Source organism: Falco rusticolus, chromosome 1 (assembly GCF_015220075.1).
Source record: "Falco rusticolus isolate bFalRus1 chromosome 1, bFalRus1.pri, whole genome shotgun sequence".
Classification (NCBI taxonomy): Eukaryota; Metazoa; Chordata; class Aves; order Falconiformes; family Falconidae; genus Falco; species Falco rusticolus.
In genome coordinates, this window is record NC_051187.1 from 105,025,603 (window position 1) to 105,045,084 (window position 19,482).

At 41.9% G+C, this 19,482-nt stretch overlaps 1 protein-coding gene across 5 annotated transcripts in view; it reads right to left on the reverse strand.

Moving 5' to 3' along the window:
- NDST4 (N-deacetylase and N-sulfotransferase 4) overlaps positions 1-19,482 on the reverse strand; it is a 135,722-nt gene that overhangs the window by 10,381 nt on the left and 105,859 nt on the right. For all 5 annotated transcript variants that reach the window (XM_037394223.1, XM_037394200.1, XM_037394218.1 and 2 more), the window contains 6 exons: positions 9,199-9,381; positions 7,346-7,442; positions 6,084-6,207; positions 4,709-4,883; positions 3,438-3,608; positions 1,105-1,214 (listed from right to left, as the gene is read on the reverse strand). In XM_037394223.1, the coding sequence (XP_037250120.1) occupies positions 1,105-1,214; positions 3,438-3,608; positions 4,709-4,883; positions 6,084-6,207; positions 7,346-7,442; positions 9,199-9,381 (860 nt within the window). The remainder of the gene's footprint in view (positions 1-1,104; positions 1,215-3,437; positions 3,609-4,708; positions 4,884-6,083; positions 6,208-7,345; positions 7,443-9,198; positions 9,382-19,482) is intronic.

Consider the following 19,482-nt stretch of genomic DNA (forward strand, 5'->3'; position numbering starts at 1 on the left):
GACTCACCTTCCTGTGGGGAACTGAGGAATGTCAAAGACAGCGTGCCACCCAGGCCACGGGTTCCCTTTCATGGGGGAAAGCCTCACCCTCCGGGTAGCGAGAATGAGAAATGTCATCCGGGCTCGTCACAGCCGCCTTTGCTAGATTTGAACCAAAGGCTGTGGGAAGGCAAAGGGCAAAGGGGACCTTGACTGGGCTTCTGTGGGGCACTGCAGTGTTGGCACCAACACCCCGGGCCACGAACGGCGAGGCTGCTCAAGCTCAGGGTTTTGTGCTTCATCAGCAAATACGAGCTTCTCCCCAGGCTCCACGTGCTGTGCTTGAGACAAGCACTTCCAGGTTAGGGATCTACTATTTGTAGCTTATAATTTTACCAAACTTTAAGTGTACAGGCTGAATTCTGGGCAGAATAGGCTCAATCATAGATGAAAATGGGATTAGGGAATGATATGTTTGGTCCACATTAAAAGCAAACAATCAAAGAAACCATGCCACCAGATGAATTTTATCATACTGACTGCCTCTAATCCAATTTCTGTCACTAGACTCCTACATGAACATGATAAAAACGTTTAAGCCAAACTTTTCACACCTGACAGTAAGTGGGCTTCAGCTCCTGGAGACTGTCATAAGGTCCATCAGGCTGATGTGCAAATGTGTGTTGAGCTCTGACATGTGCAACTCACATCACCTCTGAGCGTACATTTTAAACAGTGCAGCGACGAAAGCAAAACTAGGTACCCTGAAAAATCAAGTCCTGGGCACCTCCGATTGAACACTGCAACTTAGCAGACATTTTTGACATGAATCTGGACCTTTGTTCTGTATCTAATACAAAATACTGAGCCGTTGTTTGTTGTGTGTGTTGTGCAAAGTGGAAATGTATGCAACCATGCAATTAAATTCTGTAATGTATTATATGTGTGCAAGTGAAGGGAAAAGTGGATGGGTGTTAAACATGAAGAAATCCCCAAGCTCTGCAAAATTATCAGTTCTTTTAATGTGGTTTTTGTTTGTTTGTTTGTAATTAATGATCAAGTGATCTTGGTAGGAGGGGTTGTACACCATGATCCCATCGGGCAGATAATAAAGAACTGACTCACGTTAGAGCTTCAGAGTAATTATAATGAGGAGAGACTCCAAGAAACTTCTGAACTTCATCCATCACAGTAGCTGGGTCACTTCTTAGCTGTTGTCCATCAATAATAAGGAACTGTAGGGGTAAATATGCTAGCTGTTTAGAAACAGGACTAAGGTTAACAAAAGAATGACATCATTTCCCTTCTGTGACAACACAGTTTTAGATTAGCATGTGACTTTCCACAGTGCTAACAGCAATCTTATGGATGAACCTCTTTCCAGATTTACTTTTCTCTTTATTATGTTGAATCTGTGTGGGTGGGCACCTTGTAACTCTGTGTGCACATCGTTTGAATTCAGAATTACATCTCACAAGCCAAACCCAAGTCTCAGTGAATTCTGAGAAATAGAGCTAAGGAAGAAATGTAAAAGTATTATTGAGGTTTACAATGTGTCCGTTGAAAATCTGACATGGAGGCATGGAGTAAGAAAAAGAACAAAAAGCTCATATCTCTCTCTCTCTCTCTCTATATATATATATATATTTATATTTACATATATATCTTAGCATTAAATGTTTAGAAACTACAATTAGATGTTCAAAAGCTATACTGTAGCAATTTATTTAAAACTTACCAACAGCCTATCAATCATATGGGCTTGCAAAATTATTAGCAAAGGGTTTTTTTGTTTTGTTTTGTTTTTAATTAAAGATTGATGTGATGTAAAGGTACATTGACCTCCACAAGCAAATGTTAAGACAATGTATCAAAAGTCTACTGGAGTACCAAGGAGTATTACTAATAACTATTCTGGGCAGACGTGTTTTATATTTATGGTGAAGGCTTATTATGAATTATTAAGTTTTTGAGTGCACAGACCAAGTGAATGCACATTACTGAGTGCCCATTAGTAAGCACCGTGAGTGCACTCTCTGTGTGCACCTTATTAAGAATGAGTGCATTTTGTTGTGTATCTTGTAAAATTAATCACTGTAACTAAGAAACATGAGTGGTTACAGGTTTTACAAGAAATATGTCAATGTGCCCCTGAATGTTTAATACGAGGGCTGCACTTGTTCTTTGCTATGGCAGGAGAAAGGGAGAGAGCTTTGTGAGAGGGGGCAGCAGCCCTGGGTGAGGGCAGAGGCAGGGCACAGGTAATGGCACGGGATGTTCAGCACTCTTTGCATGCTCTGAATGTGCCGGGACAGCCCCTTATCCTTTGGAGGAATAAATTGGGACATGGTGGATGTTGAGGAGACGTGCCCTGTTTGCTCCTAGGGCAATACTGCCTGGGGCTGGCCCTTGCTGCAAGCTCAGCTGCTTTGGCAGTACTCCTTCCCCATTTATGAAAGTACAGAAAGGCCAGAGATGAAAGAAGAAAGTCAAGAACTAACTGAGACTTTGTCCTTTCTCTTGGAAATGGGATTGACCTGTTTCTCCTCTTTGTAGTACAGCTGATACTGCATAAGAAGAAAAGTGAGGACTGCAAAAAGACAGAGCTTCTATTACTTTTTGGTTTTCCAGGTCCCTGACTAAATAGGAAACACTCAGTTCTACGTCTTTTCAACAAAACTCCGTCCCACATAGAACAATTTCTGCAGATACGCATTATGCTTGCTTATTAAACACCCTGTTACAACTTTTTTTTTTTTTTTTTTATGGTAGGTAGACATATGAACTCAGCTATGGACCATGTCCAAGGGTAAAGAGTGCCTATGCATACATTTTGTAGTACTAAAATGTTTGTTAGGTTTATATATGTAAACAATTTCTTTTAGTAAATAGAATATTCTTTAGGTCTATATGTTTACATAAATTTTTCATGGGAAAGATCATCAAAGACAATTCAATAAAACATCTAAAGGAAGATGGGGCAAAAGAAGAATTTCTGCTTTAACACTCAGAAAGGCTAATTCCATATCAGGGTCAAAGAAATGTGGAGTTTTCTATGAAAGGGACCGAGTAGAAAGCAGAATGAAATTTCTTTTTAGAAAAAGCCCTGGCATTTTCTAAATTAATTTCTCAGATCTTCCCACAATGCCTCATGCTGCAGCTGCTTGTATGTTGGGACCCAGAAGCCTTGAGAACCTGGGCTGGTCCTGGAAGAAAAGCCCAAAGTCCCCTATCAAACCCGTGTGGCCAGTTCATAGCATTTTCCTGTCGCATCTTTTCAATCAGAAGACAGAAAAATAAGCATACTTCTGCCAAATATCCTGATCTTGTCAAATGTGCATTTCCTGATAGCTGAGTTCCAGTGGGAAATACCCCATCACTTCTAATGATGAGGCCATACTCATCTGGGGACTTTCCGAGAGTTGATGAGCTTGGTGGAACAACAGGTTGGAAATTACCTGTGAAGCAGGGTAATGACTTAACCATCTTTCAATATGGACAGCATACCATCCGGGTGTCAAGCATCTCTTCTGGAGAGTCCTTATCTCCGAGGGCGCCCAATGGCTGGATGTAATGACTTCATAAAAATTGAATTTCAAGGCAGTGGGGTCCTCATGGGATCGCTGATGCTGACAGGAAATATTTAGACACATATCACAAGGAAGCTGGAGATTAAGCCACAAGCCTCCCCAGAGCTGCCGGGAGGGCTGTGCTGGCATGGCCAGCCCTGCTGCAGCCCCTCGGCTTCCCCCCAGTGCCACTTCTGCTGGGTAGGAGCAGGGGGCAGGGAAGCAGGATGGGACCACCACTCAATCAAGGGCCCTCATGGGACAGATGGGAAGGGAGCTGAGGAGCCAAATTCTGCCAAAGTAGGAACAAATTTTTTTTACTGCTTTGCATCTTGCATCGGTAGTTTTAAAGGTGCAAATGAGATACTACAAAGGGTATCTGCAAACTGCACCCTTTGGCCATGTTTTATTCCTTGCAGAACTCATAACAACAGTATCAGAAGTGGTGGTTTCTATGCTTATTGCAACAATATTAAATATTGTCTGTTTTAACACTGCTTTTAGTATTTCCTGTACCCGCACGGCTACACCATATCTCACATACATCTCTAAAAATACGTTTTTTTAAAATATTGCAGACTTTGTTATGGAAAGGTATGGGCTCAGTAAAAGGCAAGAAAGGGCATCCTATAGTTTCCTCAGAAAAAAGCACAGGCTTTCTTTTGTTTCCAAGGAGAGGAAAAAAAACCCCAGCTCTCCAAACACAGCTCTTTTTAATTCCTTGGAAACTTTAGAAGACACTGCATACATTTGCACAGCACCGCACATCACTCAGCTTACATGTTGGAGGATGGCACGAGGTACCAGATTCTCGGCATCAAGAGCTCTGATTTTCTAGCTAGGACAAGATCATTTTCCCCCGTATATCTCCCTGGGCGAGGAACACTGCTTTTCCTCTATGCAGTGTCAGCTGTAATTGAGATTAAACTGTTTGTTTACAGCTGGTGGCAGCTTTGTGCTGAGAAGTTTCATCATTTATGACACTGGTGTCACAGGAGCCAACTGCAAAAGCTGGCATTCAGCATCCTTCCACTTCTACACAGTGCAAATGCTTTGCAATATAATCCTGTTCTTGCTCAAGGACACAAATTCCCACTGATGCTGGCCATCATCCCCTGCCACTGATTTCACTGTTCATTTCTCTAAGGCAATGTCTGTACCTGGTACCAGGAATACGCCCGATCGGATGGGTCAATAAGGATGGTGATGATCTTGGCCTTGGGGATGAGGGAAGCAGCTCGTTTAGGGGCCTCCTCAGAATGGAAATAGTTGGCACTTTTCTCAAAGACGAGGTTGGTGGTAATGTTGGAAGGAGTGGGGAAGAAATCCATGTACCTGGGAGGTGAAGGAACTTGTTAGAATTAGCAGTATCACAAGAGGGTCATATCCTTGTGCTTCCCATTTCATGGCAGATGAAAAGGTGAATTTTCAGACGTAATTCTCAAGAAGCAAAATGGAATTTCTCAGCTCACTCTAGAACTGGAGCAGGGGGAACACATCTTGGCTCTTACATTCTGTGATGCTTGGTAATGGCTAAAGCCTCCATGAAGTCAAGTAACTAGGTTTTTTTCCTTGGATGGATGGGATTTTTGCTACTAAGTTCAATGTCAAAGGGATATCTTTCACCAGTTTAGCTGCTGGTGAAAAAAAATGGTAAAAGCTTCAAAATGTCAACCATTTAATTTTAACATTGTTGAAATACTTCTTTTTGGAACCGACAAATCTTTTCATTTAGACATTTTCAGAATGCAAGATTTGAATTTTGGCTTTGAATGGTCTTTTCCACTTAAAATTGATGGGAAGCAAAACAGCAGGTTCAACTGAAAAGGTGAAGAATTCAAATAAGGAAAAGGTGGAATTGTTTTGAAGGCATATTTTAGTCCTTTTAGATTTGCTGAGCGCTCTGGGAACTTCCAGTTTTGGAGAGACTAACTGTTTTTTGGTCTATGGAAACAAAGTACGTGGGGGCACCCAGGACCCTGCTGACTTTTGAACATGCAGGCCAATTTCGGTGAAGTGTGGTGGTGGGGTCTCCAAGAGGCCAGCCTCTTCCTCTACATGTTGTGTGAAGGGCTGCAGAGGAGAAATCCCCCTCCCCCACTCCTCCAAGTGGATTGCACCACGCACTCTATGATAGCCATGGGTGATCTCTTTCTTTATGCAGCATGGAAAAAACAAAGGCCAAGCACTTCTTTCCCTTTATTTTTCGTGACACCTGGAACCGAGGAGCAGGCCTCAGAGCTGTGGGGAGAGCCTGCTTTTATTGGTCAGCCCTGTTTGCTCTGCACGCTCTCCATGACGTACGTGGGCAAGGAAAACTGCTCAGGATGAATCTGTTTCTGTGTAGTGTGACGTTTGCCTTGTATTTCAGTTTTCACACAAGGATGAGAACTGCTGTTCCCCGTGGAAAGGAAAGCCTCACAAAAACGCTTTTCCTAAGCAAAACTAGTAAAAGCAATACATGCTTCTGTAATTGTTCTATTGTGATTTACCATGTATTAAGAACGAACACTTCTTTTTTGTTATTCTTCTTACCAATCAATTCCCTTGTGATAGTTGTTTCCATTGAAGAACTGAACTTCTTCAAAAGTTTTTGGACTGGGGAGATTACTGATAATGGAAGGATGCATCAGAAGAAATAAATAAAGCGCTGTTGTTCCTATGACAACAAAAAAGAGATGCCATTAGGAAATAGAAGAAAACCCCTTTGACTTCATTCATTCAAGTAAGTACTTTAAATGAATGCACGTTGAAATATACAGGAAAATTAGATTTCCTTTTGTAAGAAAGTTGCCTGTTGATGAAATCCCTGTGTAAGCACAAGGGGCTTTCAGAGGGAGGAGGGAATACGTGCAGGCTTCTCTGCTCGTCAGACTCTTCCCATTCCCAAACTCTGAGTTCTGCTCTCTTGATGCATGCATGATACTGCTGTTGATGACATTACTTGCTTGACTGTGTATGTAACCAGTGAGGGAATTTGGCCTGAGCACGTCTGTTTTCAAACCATTCATGTTGCACAAAACTTTTCAAAAGCGCTAAGTGTGGTATTACGCTTTTGTTACTCCCAGTACTGCACTTTTGTCCTCTGTGTATTTTTCCTGGGGGTCTGCTACTGAGGAATAAATTGTCTATTTCAAAGCTAACAAACCTGTATGTAATACGTATGCTTTAAAATCCCAGTAACAGTACTTTTTTGTTATTTGTTTGACAAAACCAACTGGAAACAATATATGGTGGTAAATGAGATTTTGGAGGATGTGTCTTTAAACTTGCTCTTCAAAGATTTTGTGTTATGCAAGCTACCATTGAACTATGAATCAAGACCTGCTGTCTCTTTCGCTGTTGCAGAATTTCTATATGGTCTCGGATTTGTCATTTATTTCCTTGCCTCAGCACCCACTTTCTGCAATATTTCCACAACAGTAATAACTGTCTTGGGAGTGGCAGAATGTGGCTTACTTGAAATAATGCCCTGAGACCTTCAGAGCTCTGCAAGGCGGTAAATACCTTTATTGTCAATTAAGGTCTCAAATGATGTTGAAATAATTTGTCAAAGAACTTTATAACAATCTTAACATAGGGCAGCCTGACAGCGTATGGGGTTTTTTTTTGTGGTGACTGAATGCAATCTTACAGTCGTCCCTTTCTGTTGGCAGTGAAGGAGTTACTGTTTGAATCCCATAGGGATCAGGAGTGCACCATCTCTATAGTAGGGAGTTGGCTTCAGTTTACAGGACACAAATACAGAGATACAAAACTGGGGGGCTAGTCTCGGTTACAGATTCATTGCTTCTTACCTGTTTTCTGGGGTCCTATCACAAGAAATTTGGGTAGGTGGTCACAAGTTTTGTCTCTGGACCAAATATCCCTGTGTCGTTTATCATCACATGGATTCTGAAGAAGAAAAGGTGGTTGTGTACATCATGCTGGGGGTATCCTCAATGTTTGCATGCACATGAGTCTTGCAGGATCTAAATGGTATGCACTAATGTCAGAGCCTTACAATAAGTAGTAAAATCCCACGTTTCCTCCTAAGGGTTTGCTCCTGAATGATACTGAGCACTCTGGTATTTATCTGCGGAAGCAGGGCACACAGGCACCAAACTCCTAGTGTCCATCTTTCAGGACCAACCCTCCCAGGGGTCCCAGTGAAGTCAGTAATGCTGCACAGTTGTGCAGATCCTGGAAGGATTGGTGTCAAAACCCACAGCCTGTGAGAGTACTGCGCTTCCTTTCCTCTGCTGGTCAGGCTCATTTCACCATCTCAGAGCCCATAGGCACATAGGTAGGCATTTATGTGGTCTCATTGACTAAAATTTAACTTGTATATATAATAGTTTTGCATGACTGAGGATTAGGTTCAGTCATTAGAAAGAAAGAAAAGAAAAAGAAGAAAAAAAAGTTTAAAACATTGATTTAGTCAAGTTTTCATTTGAGGTTAAAATGGAAACCTCTGTTTGAATAGCTTCAAGGCATTACTTTCTTAGGTGACAAAATGGTTTCAGATGCATAGGACTTAGTGCCAATTTTAATTTACATAAGAACTCAAAAGGAAGGACAAAATAGAAATATGGGATATTATTCATCTTCTTATCTTTTTACTACCTATGAATGCAAAATAAAAACGTGTGAACAAAAGACCCCACAGAAACGGTTAGGATAGACTGCTCTTTAAAGCAGTTATATAGATAATGCTTTTGCATAGTATTGGCTGGTAATAGAAGATACAGTTTGCTAGTGAATAAAGTTAACAAAATATAATGGAGAAAATCATTAACTGATGTGAATCACTGCCACATCACTAAATTCAATGGAAATATTATAAATTTATACTTCTTTTGCATCTGGGCCAAAAATAATAGGGAAATTTTTGGCTTCTTTTTGCCAGCATAAGCCCAAAATAACTGCACAGATCTTCACAGCATCACTCTGGATTTATGCCTGCATAGCTAAAAGCACATCATGACATGTCATATGCTGAATAAGAGAAGAGCCACATATGTGTAACAAAGATTAGGAAATTACAGTGTTGAGATTACAAGCAGCACTATTGTGCATTTGAAACAGAGAGAGAAAATAGTTTGTGCAGAAACCCTTCTCCATTCTTAAAATAGCTGCCCATTCTGCATTTGCTGCGCTCTGCATTTGCTGTGCTGACCCCTCCTGCCCTCCCTTTTCCTTGCTTTTTCATTGAAGGGGGTTCAGATGGTGGGAAATCCTCCTTGGAGCTGCAGTGATCCAACCTCAACCATTTCCCGTAAAGGGGTGCAATGAATTTGCGTTTGCCTTGGGACAGCTCTTGCTACTGGCTGGCTAAGAGCATCTTACTGACAGTGCAACACCATCAGTTAACACAGTGTGATGCATGAGCAAAGCTGCAGACAGGAGGGTTGGGAAGGGGGCCTTTATTCTCAAATAAATGTCAGTTAGGTGCTTTTACCATGCCTGGTTTGGGGTGAGTGCAAGCTAATCCAATTCTAGCCGAAAGCAGTGCCCTCACAGAGAAAATTTAAATAATCTGAGAAGGCATGCAGGGAGAAAAAACATATATGAATGTGAACTGGGATTTTTAATTATTTTTTTTTACAGGCAAAGATTCTGACTTCAAGAAACAGGTTGTAATTGGAGGAGGAAGAGGAAGTGACATTACCTGCCAAAGAGGGTCCGTCTGCTCCGGGAAGAGCTCAAAGTACTTCTGAGCCAGCTGAACCGGGGGCAACGTCTGCAGTTTCAGGTTAGTTGAGCTCTTAACAAAGTTGGCTAAGTTCGCAAAGGTGTATAAGCCCAGGCGGTCGTTCCCATAGTTAGACAAATGGGTCATGAAGATGCTGATCTGGGAGGCAAGAGAAACCTTTCAGTCACAGGACTTGAGGAGATGGCAGCGTCTGGCTGGAAGGGCAGGCAGGGGGGTTACTGCAAGCTTTGCCAAACCCTCTTCCCACCACCCAAACCCAAAAGAAGATGATGAAAATGTTAAACTAGTCGCACTTCCTAGCCTCTCTGCTAGGGTGAAACCTCCAAACGTGTCACGTATGTACCATTTCTTTAAAAGCCCTTATCTGAAGGGATGTATTGCTCATGGGCTCCCCATGGGCTGGCATTCAGGAGATGCTTTCAGAGGTTTTCTTTTTGTTCTTCTGTTTTGACTTCTTTTTACAAACAACATAAAAATTGTTTCTTGCATGCCTCCTGAACTTCCCTGTTCCCCATCCCTGGGCAGGGGATGCACTGGCATACGTGACACCTTGGTTAGGAGTCCCCAGCACCTCTGAGGGAGCCAGGTCTCCGCTCCTCGGATGTGTAGGCAAAGCCTAATTTCAGGGCTGCTATTATGGAATTAACGGGAAAATCTGACTAATTCGCTGTCTCCTCTGAATGCAGTTTGTCAGCTAGTTTGTTTCAAATGGTGTGTCGGTAAGTAGGTGAGTAAGTTCTGAAATGTAAAAATGTCATGCTTTTGTGAGTGATGGTACCTCAGCTAAAGATCACTGTCATTGCTTTCTCCTTAAAGCCAATATAGCTTCTGCCTTTTTATCAGCCTTGCTATGGTTCTCCTTTACATGGCCACTGCTTTGTAGATCCCATAATTTTTTTTTCAGAGGGATAAAGAGAATTTGTAAGAATAATGTGAAGAATATATTCCCCAGGATTTTCTTCCCATGAGGTGATTAAACTCAGTTTCATGGCTGCAAAGGAAGGGCTGGTTCATTTGTAGATTGTAATTTCATTTTATGAAGATGCTATCAACCTGAGTGTTGTCACTTGGCTGTTTTACTTAGTACATTGGCCTAAAATAGGATGTGCAAGGACAGTGGAATTTAATTACACTGTTATCAAAAAATAATATCATAGCAGTAACTGAACAGTGTGTATTTTTCTTCTTTTTCAGCACCATCTCTGAAGTCAACAATCAATAATACGCAGCAGATCACAGAAAGCACAAATTAACTAATGTGACCACAGCAATTAAACAGAACAGCGTGTCAGGCAGTGAACTTAGTAATGATATCATGCTCCAAGGAGGTCTTGACATGAAGTAAAAAATCGGAGATGTAATGTTTGTTACAGCAAACTCCGAAATATGCTGGTGGGAAGTTTTCTGCCCTGCCATAACGTAGAAAATTTCTGGGAAAGGAAAATAAAGCACTGGCTTTGGGAAGACCACAGACAGCAATCCATTCACCTTCAGGCTGGAATGGGTTCAGCAAAGGGATGTAGGCTCAGTACTCTATCTCCCAGCCTTTTTGTGCCTGCTTTCAATTAGGTAGCTGGTTTGTAAAGCCTCAGGAAGGCTTGGTGCCTGAAGACTGGAGTGAGCCATAGCCAGGCTGCTCAGCCACATGCATTACCTGCATTACTCAGCTAGGATGCAAGGCTGTAGGCAGGGGTGGGGTGGGGGTATAAGTGATGCATATGTGGGGGCCTGAAGCATCGGACTGTGAAGAGATAAGTCAGCAGCAGCAAGGACACCTGATTTTGCTTTGCAGATAGGTATCTACATCCAGGTGAGTCTCTTTTTGGATGATTAGGATGGGAACTGTAAGCACAGCTGTGGCTAGGTGTGAGTTTATAAAATGATGTGCAGGCAGCCAAGAGAGAGCTGCTGGAGAGGGTGCAGTGCGTGCGCCTTCCTCCTTTGAGAGCTGCAGCGGAAGATCCAGGTCTCCAGCATCCATGGTGCATGCTCAGGTCAGTGAGTGCTTTTTCTTTCTTTTTTTTCCCCACCTTGTGTCTTGAAGGAAGCTGGATGTAGCATGAGTGATGCCTTGCGGAACCCAGATTTGAGGACAATACTTAGGCTGCAGTCCTTCAAAGCCTGAGGTATGTGTTAGATGTGCTGGAGATGTCAAGGTGTATGCTGCCCTTGCCAGGGACAGGCTATGGCTGGGAAGCCAGGTTGACTGCTTGGCACCTTGGTCCCTGAGTTAGAGCCCTGGAAACACTTATCTCAGCTGGGTGGCAGCCAGCCTGTCCAGCAGCTAAACTGGTGGGAAGTGCTGAGTGTCAAAACTTGGGACCTTTATGCCTAAAAGGGCTGCAAAATGTCCAAGTGTGTCTTGGGAAGGTTGCTATTGCTGATCCATGTGGCTCAGTCCTGCTGACTAAAAAGAGCTTTCCCAACTCAAACCGCTGCTACCAGCTGCAGATGAAGTTTGCCCTTCAGTACTTTGCCGCTGTGCAGTCCCAGGTTTGAGCTCTAGCAGAAGAAAGCGCTGCTGGCAAGAATACTGTGTCTGTAGCACACCATGTTGTCCTGACTTTCAAAATAACTACAGAATAAAAGCCACAAGCTTTCCACTTTCACAGTCTTTCTCTGCCAATGTGGTGCTTCTTTAAGCATCAGCCCACAGTGTTCAAAAACATGTCCATTACTTTGTTAAATTATTGATAAGGCTTTTAGTGCTTCTATACAGTGAAGGCGGATGGAACTTAAGAGAAAGTGTCCCTTATGGCCCATCTGCAGTGTGGTTGCACTGGGCCCACTTTATTCCACAAAACGTAATTTATTCTTCACTTTCTTTCTGTTCTGAGCCTCTGTTGAACAAAGATTGGCAACTGTACAAGTTCTTCCTTCTTGTCGGCTTGACTTTGTGGATGCCAGTGCCCATACATTTTATAATTGCCAGTATTTGACATAACTGGAGCAAACGCTAAAATGGCCCTGAACTTCGGGCATGTCCGCGTGTAGTAGCCCAGAAACTTATAAGCAAGGTAATGAATCGTCTTCTTTGGGTTTCCAATCTACTGACCTTTTCCCCTGCCAAAACCCCAACACAAACTGATCCTTTCTAGTTTAAAGTTCAGCTCCTCAAAACGTGACAAGTGCTTCCTGCAAACTATTTTAAAATGCTGAAAAGGAAAACACTTATAGGAAATGTTGATAGGGAATATAATCTTGTCTCTGAAGTGGTTTTTGATAAGTGCTAAAGGGTCTGTCAATGGCATTTAATACTATTGCAGCAATTTAATGTTATTGCTGCAAATAAATATGCAAGTAAATCTACTTGCTCTTGTTGACATTTTTAAACTTGAACTTTAATAAGATTTTTTAATGTAAAAAGGTACTTATAGGAAATGGATATTAGGTTATTTTAAGAGTTTCATTAGGCTGCAGTCCAAAATAAACAATTGATCACTCTTCGTGGAGTTAAAAGTTCTTGGACATCTCTCTTGACTTCTTTTGCTTCATTGATCTTGTTTTGAAGCACACACACACACCCACCAGATATGATGCATCATACGTGGGATAAAACAGTTATCTAACTCTTTGCCACCTCCAAAACCATTGAGACAAAAGGAGATGGGTATTAACTGTTCATGTTTATAGCATCGATGGACACAAAACTTGTTTTTGTGCTGATGCGTCATTCCATAGAAAACGCAATGGTCTAGAAATGTGCTGAGCTAGCACCATGCTGCTGCATGCCTCAAGGCTGGTACTGGGATACCCAGTGCTGTCACACTGCTTTGCTGTGCTGTTTTGTGGACCCAAAAAGGCTTCAGAACCAGCTTTGAGGGCAAGAGTGAGGAAAACAGTGAAAACCAGGGACTGTCCCATCCTGCAGTGCTCGGAGCAAAATTGGTGAATAAAAGAGAAAGAGCCTTGTTTTAATACTTTCTATGACAAAAAGTGAGCTACAGCACTCAGACTGACACTAACCAGCAGGCAGCACTTCATCAAGGTAGGAAAAATGCTTTTAGGAGGGAGGCAGGATGCTGCTCTGCGCAATGGTGCGGTACAAAGGCAGTAAATTGTTTCAAATTCCTGAGGCTCTGGCTGCCTTGCATTACTCTTAGAGGTTAAACTAGCATAAGCAATATAAGTTACACAAATGTGCAGAGAGGCACTGAATAAAATCCCTTGCTATCAGTATACAATCTATAGCAAACACGCTGTGGGAAACAAGGCCAGTTGTATTCCACCATTGGTGTCAGAACACAGACACTTTTCAGGACATCAGTGGCCAAATGATGCTGCAATTTGTACAGATTCAGTATCTTATTAGCTTTGGCAATTTACCTCTCCCTTTGTTCCTATTCCTGTGATCACTCGTATTTTTGAGAGGTGTGAAGGGGGCAAGAATGCTGAAGGTATAGGTAGGAAATTTTTTTCTTCCTTTCTTCTTTTTCTGCCGCCCATAGTCTGATCCAGATCTCAGTCGCTGCCTCCTTCTCATACCACATAACACCTTTTCCTCAAAATCACTTTCCCTTTTCTGCAGCTGGGGTCCTTTTGTCACAAAAATGTTATTTTTAATTATTTTTTTAACACTTCATTTTATTGTAAGAAACACCTACAGATTTTAGCTATGACTTTCAAAGACTTGCACAAAAATGAGAATTCTGAGATTCATGTTTTGCTGGCGGCAAAACTGAAACACAGAAGGATGATGTGATTTTCAAAGAATTAATCTCCTGCAGGGCAGCCTACTGCTGGGCTGGTCTACCCTCCCTAGGGTGACCCATGCTGCACTTCCAGGAGAATCTTATTTGTATCTATATTAATGGGAACAAATGGAGAGCTGTGGCCCACAGACTGTGGGAATACTTATTTTAGTATTGTAATGGGCTTTCTTCTCCTGGTTTCTGTTGCCTGCTCTGTACTAACATTTCAAAGATGCCCACAATAGTCTGCAATTTCTTGGCTCAAAAGAAAAAGCTGGGAAGGGTACAGTGGTCCTAAGTTTCTCAGACTACCTGGGCAGTTAATATGCCATTCTGGTTGATAAACCATATGGTTTCCATTAGGCTGGGTGGGCAGGGGGAAAGAAAGGGTATTTTATACTTTGTCCACCTGACAGGATCAAACAGAAGCTATGTTCTGCATCTGACCATTTACTAGCTCCTCTGCTCCTTGACCATAATACTTAGTGACTTATTAACAAACTTGAACCAGTTTAGAAACTGGTGTTCGTAAACTAATGACAGCAGCACCACAGAATTTTACTATTTGGTTCTTATTTCCAGGGCTTTTTAAAATCAGTTATATGAGAAATGATAGGTATGCAGCACATTCTCTATATGTAATATTTGTATATGCCTGCTTGTGTTCTGTACATAAAATGAAATCTGGATGAGCTAGCAGATAAAAATAAAGGGCTTGTTTCAAAGCTATTGGAATATAAACCATGCTAGATCTGCTTGAAGTGCCCTGAAATTGCATTCTGTACTTGGAGTTAGTGCACTTTCTTCACATACTCAGCCCTATGTACTTGTTAATGCAGAATATAGAGATTTATTTCCTCCTGTAAGTGCCAAACTCAGTACAGTCTTAACTAAAAGCACTTGGGTTTGGATGAAGGTTAGCTGCCTGTCTCCGGAGGGCACTAGGATGCTATGCTAAGACTGGAAATCCTATTTGTCTTTTTTGGGAGGACCATCCCAGAGAACTACAAACCACTGTAGATCATGCAGCATGGACATAGTTTGCAAAAAGTGTTGAATTCTAGTGGTATTTTCACTCTGGCTGGGTTACCCACACCATGCTTGCAGTAGGCAGGTAGCTATGAAGATCCCATTAGCCACTTAGCTATGCTTTCAAAGGCTTGAATTCCTGGGTGCATGTGACCACCAGGAACGCAAATATTCTGAAGGCCAAAGGGTAAAGTGACTTCCAAAACTAGGATGTATTTGCTTTTAAAACTCTATCCTTCATGTGCGTGTATTGTTCATGGCAGGATTTAGTTTGTTATGCATGCAGTTTTGCGTGCAAGAGCCTTTCACGTTTCTCTTCAAAGCTGTGCCTTTGGACAACTGAGGGTAAGCCCTACCCTCAGCTGGTGTGTGTTCATCTAGCTCATGTGAAATCTGCAGCTGTGTTAACTTGTACAGGAGCTGATATTAAATAAGGTTCGCTCCCTCTCTGTTCCCCAGGAGCCTGTGCTCCATAGCCACCAATGTCCTTGCCATCTGCCCTAGTGAGTGAAACCAGTTGTGAAATTGGCACAGAGCTTCTAGTTTCTTCTTTAGAATAACATACACCTACATGCTAGAACATAAACTCCTTGAAGAAGGAGTGTTGGTGCTCCAGCTTCCAGCTGAAGTGTAATCTAACCAATCTCACTGGTATACCTGGCCGGTCTCAAGGATGGCTATCCAATATTGGGAATCAAATATTGGCTAATACCTTTATGTTAATATTTGAAGCTATGGCTATCCATCGATCTAGCACTTGCAATGAAAAACTCAATTACAAAACTTAAGTTCTTCACCTCATCCTCCCAGCTGTTCAATAATTAAATAGGATCAGTGTTCCCTTTTAGGTTCTTTCCTTCTGCTTGTCCTTTGGCCCTGCCCCATTGCCGTAAAGCCCAGGAACAGAGAGAGGTCTCACATGTGAATCCTGCTCCTCTATGAAGAATTTGTTGTTCACTGTCTCTAACAACTTTTTTCCTTGCTTCTGCACCTCTTAAATAAAATCGGCAAGAAGGGGAGAATTAATGCATGCAAAATAAACCAGGGGTATAGCTCAACCCTGTGCAAAACAAAGACATGTTGGGAAATATATGGTGCAGGCATCCTCTTCTTGTGGAAACGTGGTAGCATATTTACTGCTCTTCTCTGCTGTGCTCTTGCATGAATGTTTCCTAGAAAAAATGAATTTTGCTATTCCGTCTTTTTCCATTGTGCTCAGAAAATGCTGTACAGTTGCTCAGAGAGCAAACTCTCATAATTGGATCTAGATGGCAGCATGTTGTATTTCTGAATGTGTAAATGGGATGTCATGGCTGAGAAATGCAAAACTGTCAAGTGTTCATTTACTAATACCAAGTAGCTCTATGCTAGGCTGACCACAGAAATACCTCTTTCAGTTTCAAGTGTTTAATGTATTTCACATCCTGAACAGCCTCCTGTTATGGATTACAGACTTTTCTTGTACTTTATGAGCCAGAGACCCATTCACTGATAATGAATCCCAGAACACTTGGGCCCTTAATGCAGCTGTTTGTGCAGCAGCACAAAAAGGAAGCTGGGACTGAGGGTTTTTTTGTGTGTTGACAAAGCACTAATTTTAATAATGACAAATTGTTTCTCTAGAACTCAGCACTATTCATATTCATGACCCTTCTACTGAAGAAAAATCATTTACATACCTGCAAATCGCCTTTTTTTTACTTTTTCTCTATTTCCACTCTGCACATCTTTTTATATTTTAGCGTTCTTGACAGGATAATCAAATATTTTCCAAACATGATATCTTTAAAGAAAGCAACAACGGCAGTGTTTGGAAAGAAACATTTTTGTGTTTGATTGAAGGGGAAACAAAAATGTTGAATGGTGCTTTATTTCCCATGCCCATATTCATTCTAGTGTCTGTATTCCACCCAAAGCGCTGCCGGCGATGGGAGGGGAAGCTGCTGTCAATCAGTGCCGGTACGTGGCCTTGGGACAGCTATACAAATGCTGTAGTGTAGCTATGTTGTTTTAACATTCACTATTCAAAGAGCAAAACTGTTTCTCATTTACCCAGGAACACTGTCTACTTTTCCATTATTTAGTTGGTATGATTAAATGAATTCTTTATTATTGACAAAAAAGTCCTCTGCGTTGTTCCTTTCCCTATGAGAATAAAAGCGGTATGTTTGGGTTTTATTTTTATTTTCTAATATTTACCCAAGTCTCACTTCTAAAATAAAGGCTAAATCCATGAACAGATTCCAACACAGTGACTGTTTCCCATGTTATATACATCTTTGATACCCCTGACACCTGGGGTCCTAGAAGAAGAAAGCTAGTTAGGAGGTTTGAGTACATTTAATTTTTTTTAAACCTGCAATTAAAAAAAATAAATATGGGGGTTTAGTTATTGGGGTTTTTTTTACTATTAGGGCATGCTTTCAGAGACTGAAAAAAAATGACTGCTGCTGTTGATGACTTTATGCGATCAGTGTGTAGCTGCATTAGGGTGGAAAAAACCTAAATGGATGGTTTTATGTCTGTTCATTTGTCACACTTTTATAAGTGATCAGCAGTACATCTAATTGTGGCCAAAGTTTAATGAATTCTGTGCAAATTCAGTGCTATCTGTTACATCTGTGGGCCTCATGAAGTCTTTACAGAAGTCTAGAGCAATTCAATCCTCCTGTTACAGGGAAATATTTTCATTTTTAAGTCAAAGTTATGATATAGGAATTTGTTTTGTTGCCATCTGTGTTTTCTCATTGAAAAGATTTTTTTTGACACAAAAAAGACTGTAAATTTCCCCTAAAAAAACCTTAAAATTCATTCAGTTCAGACTCAAAACTTCAAATTGCACAAATGAAAACAGATTTGGGCACCATTGTCTTAAGTCAGATGCTAACCATGTCTGATGGAATAATAGAAGTATCATCAAAGATACAGCTCTCAGAAGTCTCAGATTGTTTTGGACTTCAGTTTTCAAAAATCATCAAAGGAGTTTGTATAAGGAGATAATCAGGGAAATGTGTTATTGATAGCTGTATGTGTTGCATGCTCCTTTAACTTCTGTCAAGCAAATGCATAATACTGGTCGAGGCTGTCAACCTCTGTAGTTATAATCCTCTGCAGATAAAAATCAGTTCAACTTCAATTATTTTGTGCCAACAGATACTGTGAGTATTCCTTGGCATCAGTTTTTGATGCCAAATTACATCCTATTCTGGCTGCATCTACAGAAAATCATGAAGCTTTCTCTATTGCTGTGCTGAAATAATGATAGCTATCCCTTGCTGTTCTTAATGTCACAGCCATTGTTGTGACAGCACTGCTGTCACAGCCAGAGGGCTGGGCGATGCTGGGAGGTGAATGGCCACTGCTGGCCAGCAGTAGTCCAAGGTCCTCCACAGTACCTTTGAGTGGTGGGCTGTAGGCAGTGCCTGCGTAGCACTGTCTTGTATTTATCACAGCATGCAAAAATCATTCTAAATAATGCGCTGTGCCGCTCCTGTATACGTGGGTAAAGTAAAACTTTTGCTTTTGGATCTGTGGGTGTGAAATAATGACAGCACTGATTATTTGGGCTCTTCACTGCAAGAAAGACAAGATACATGAGCTGGAACAAGGGGACATGGGACACTGCCAAGTAATCTTATGGCTGTCTCCTCTTTAGGACCAGCATGGCCTGTGCAGCAGCCTGCCTGATCCTTCGCACTGTATTGTTTTGCTGAATCTCAGATCCAGGCGAATGCTGGATCTAAACTTCCCCATAGGGATCGGAAGGAGATGGAGCTAATTAGTGCTGCCCAGAAGCCATCAGGTTGGGGGAAAGTCATGGGTCAGCCCTGTTCTTTGTGCAGGCGACAGGGCTGGCATGGACTGTGGATGGAGGAAAGCCCCACATGTGAGGGTTGAATGTTGCACCTTAAGAAAGCAACAGCCGTCAGCTTATGTGCCTCTTTTTGTCTGGAGCAGCCCCAACCGAGAGCTGTTTGGGCAGGAGGTGAGACAAGGAGGTGGACATTCCTTCGCCCTGGGCTGTTGCCCACTTGTCTGCGTGAAGTTGGCTCTGCAAATGGGGGTAGCTGACTGCATCTGTAGAGCTCCTGGCATTGCCCAGCCGAGAGGGACTGTGCACAGCCAGATACGGCACAAACTCTGCTCTGCAACAGAGAGCAGAGCTACAGAGGGCAAGGGACAGCTAGGCAAGGGTTGTGAGTGACATTAAAACCCACCCATTAAATAAAGGGCTGGATTGGATGTGGATGAAAATATTTTGCTCAGCATCGCACATGCATATGTATACAGGGAGATGGCAGATGATATCTGAGTGCTCAGGCTGGAGCTGTGACTGTCAGCCAGCCTGAAGTTTTTACTGCTTCTACCCTTACCAAGTTTTCCTGCTGCTTGGCCTTATTTTTAGGGAAGGTTCAGCTTTGCTCTCTTATTTTTGTGTGCTTGTTTGCAAATGCCTGATGTCTAATTAAATAATGGTGCATTATAGTAGCATGTAGATACTATGGATAATCAAGGCGGG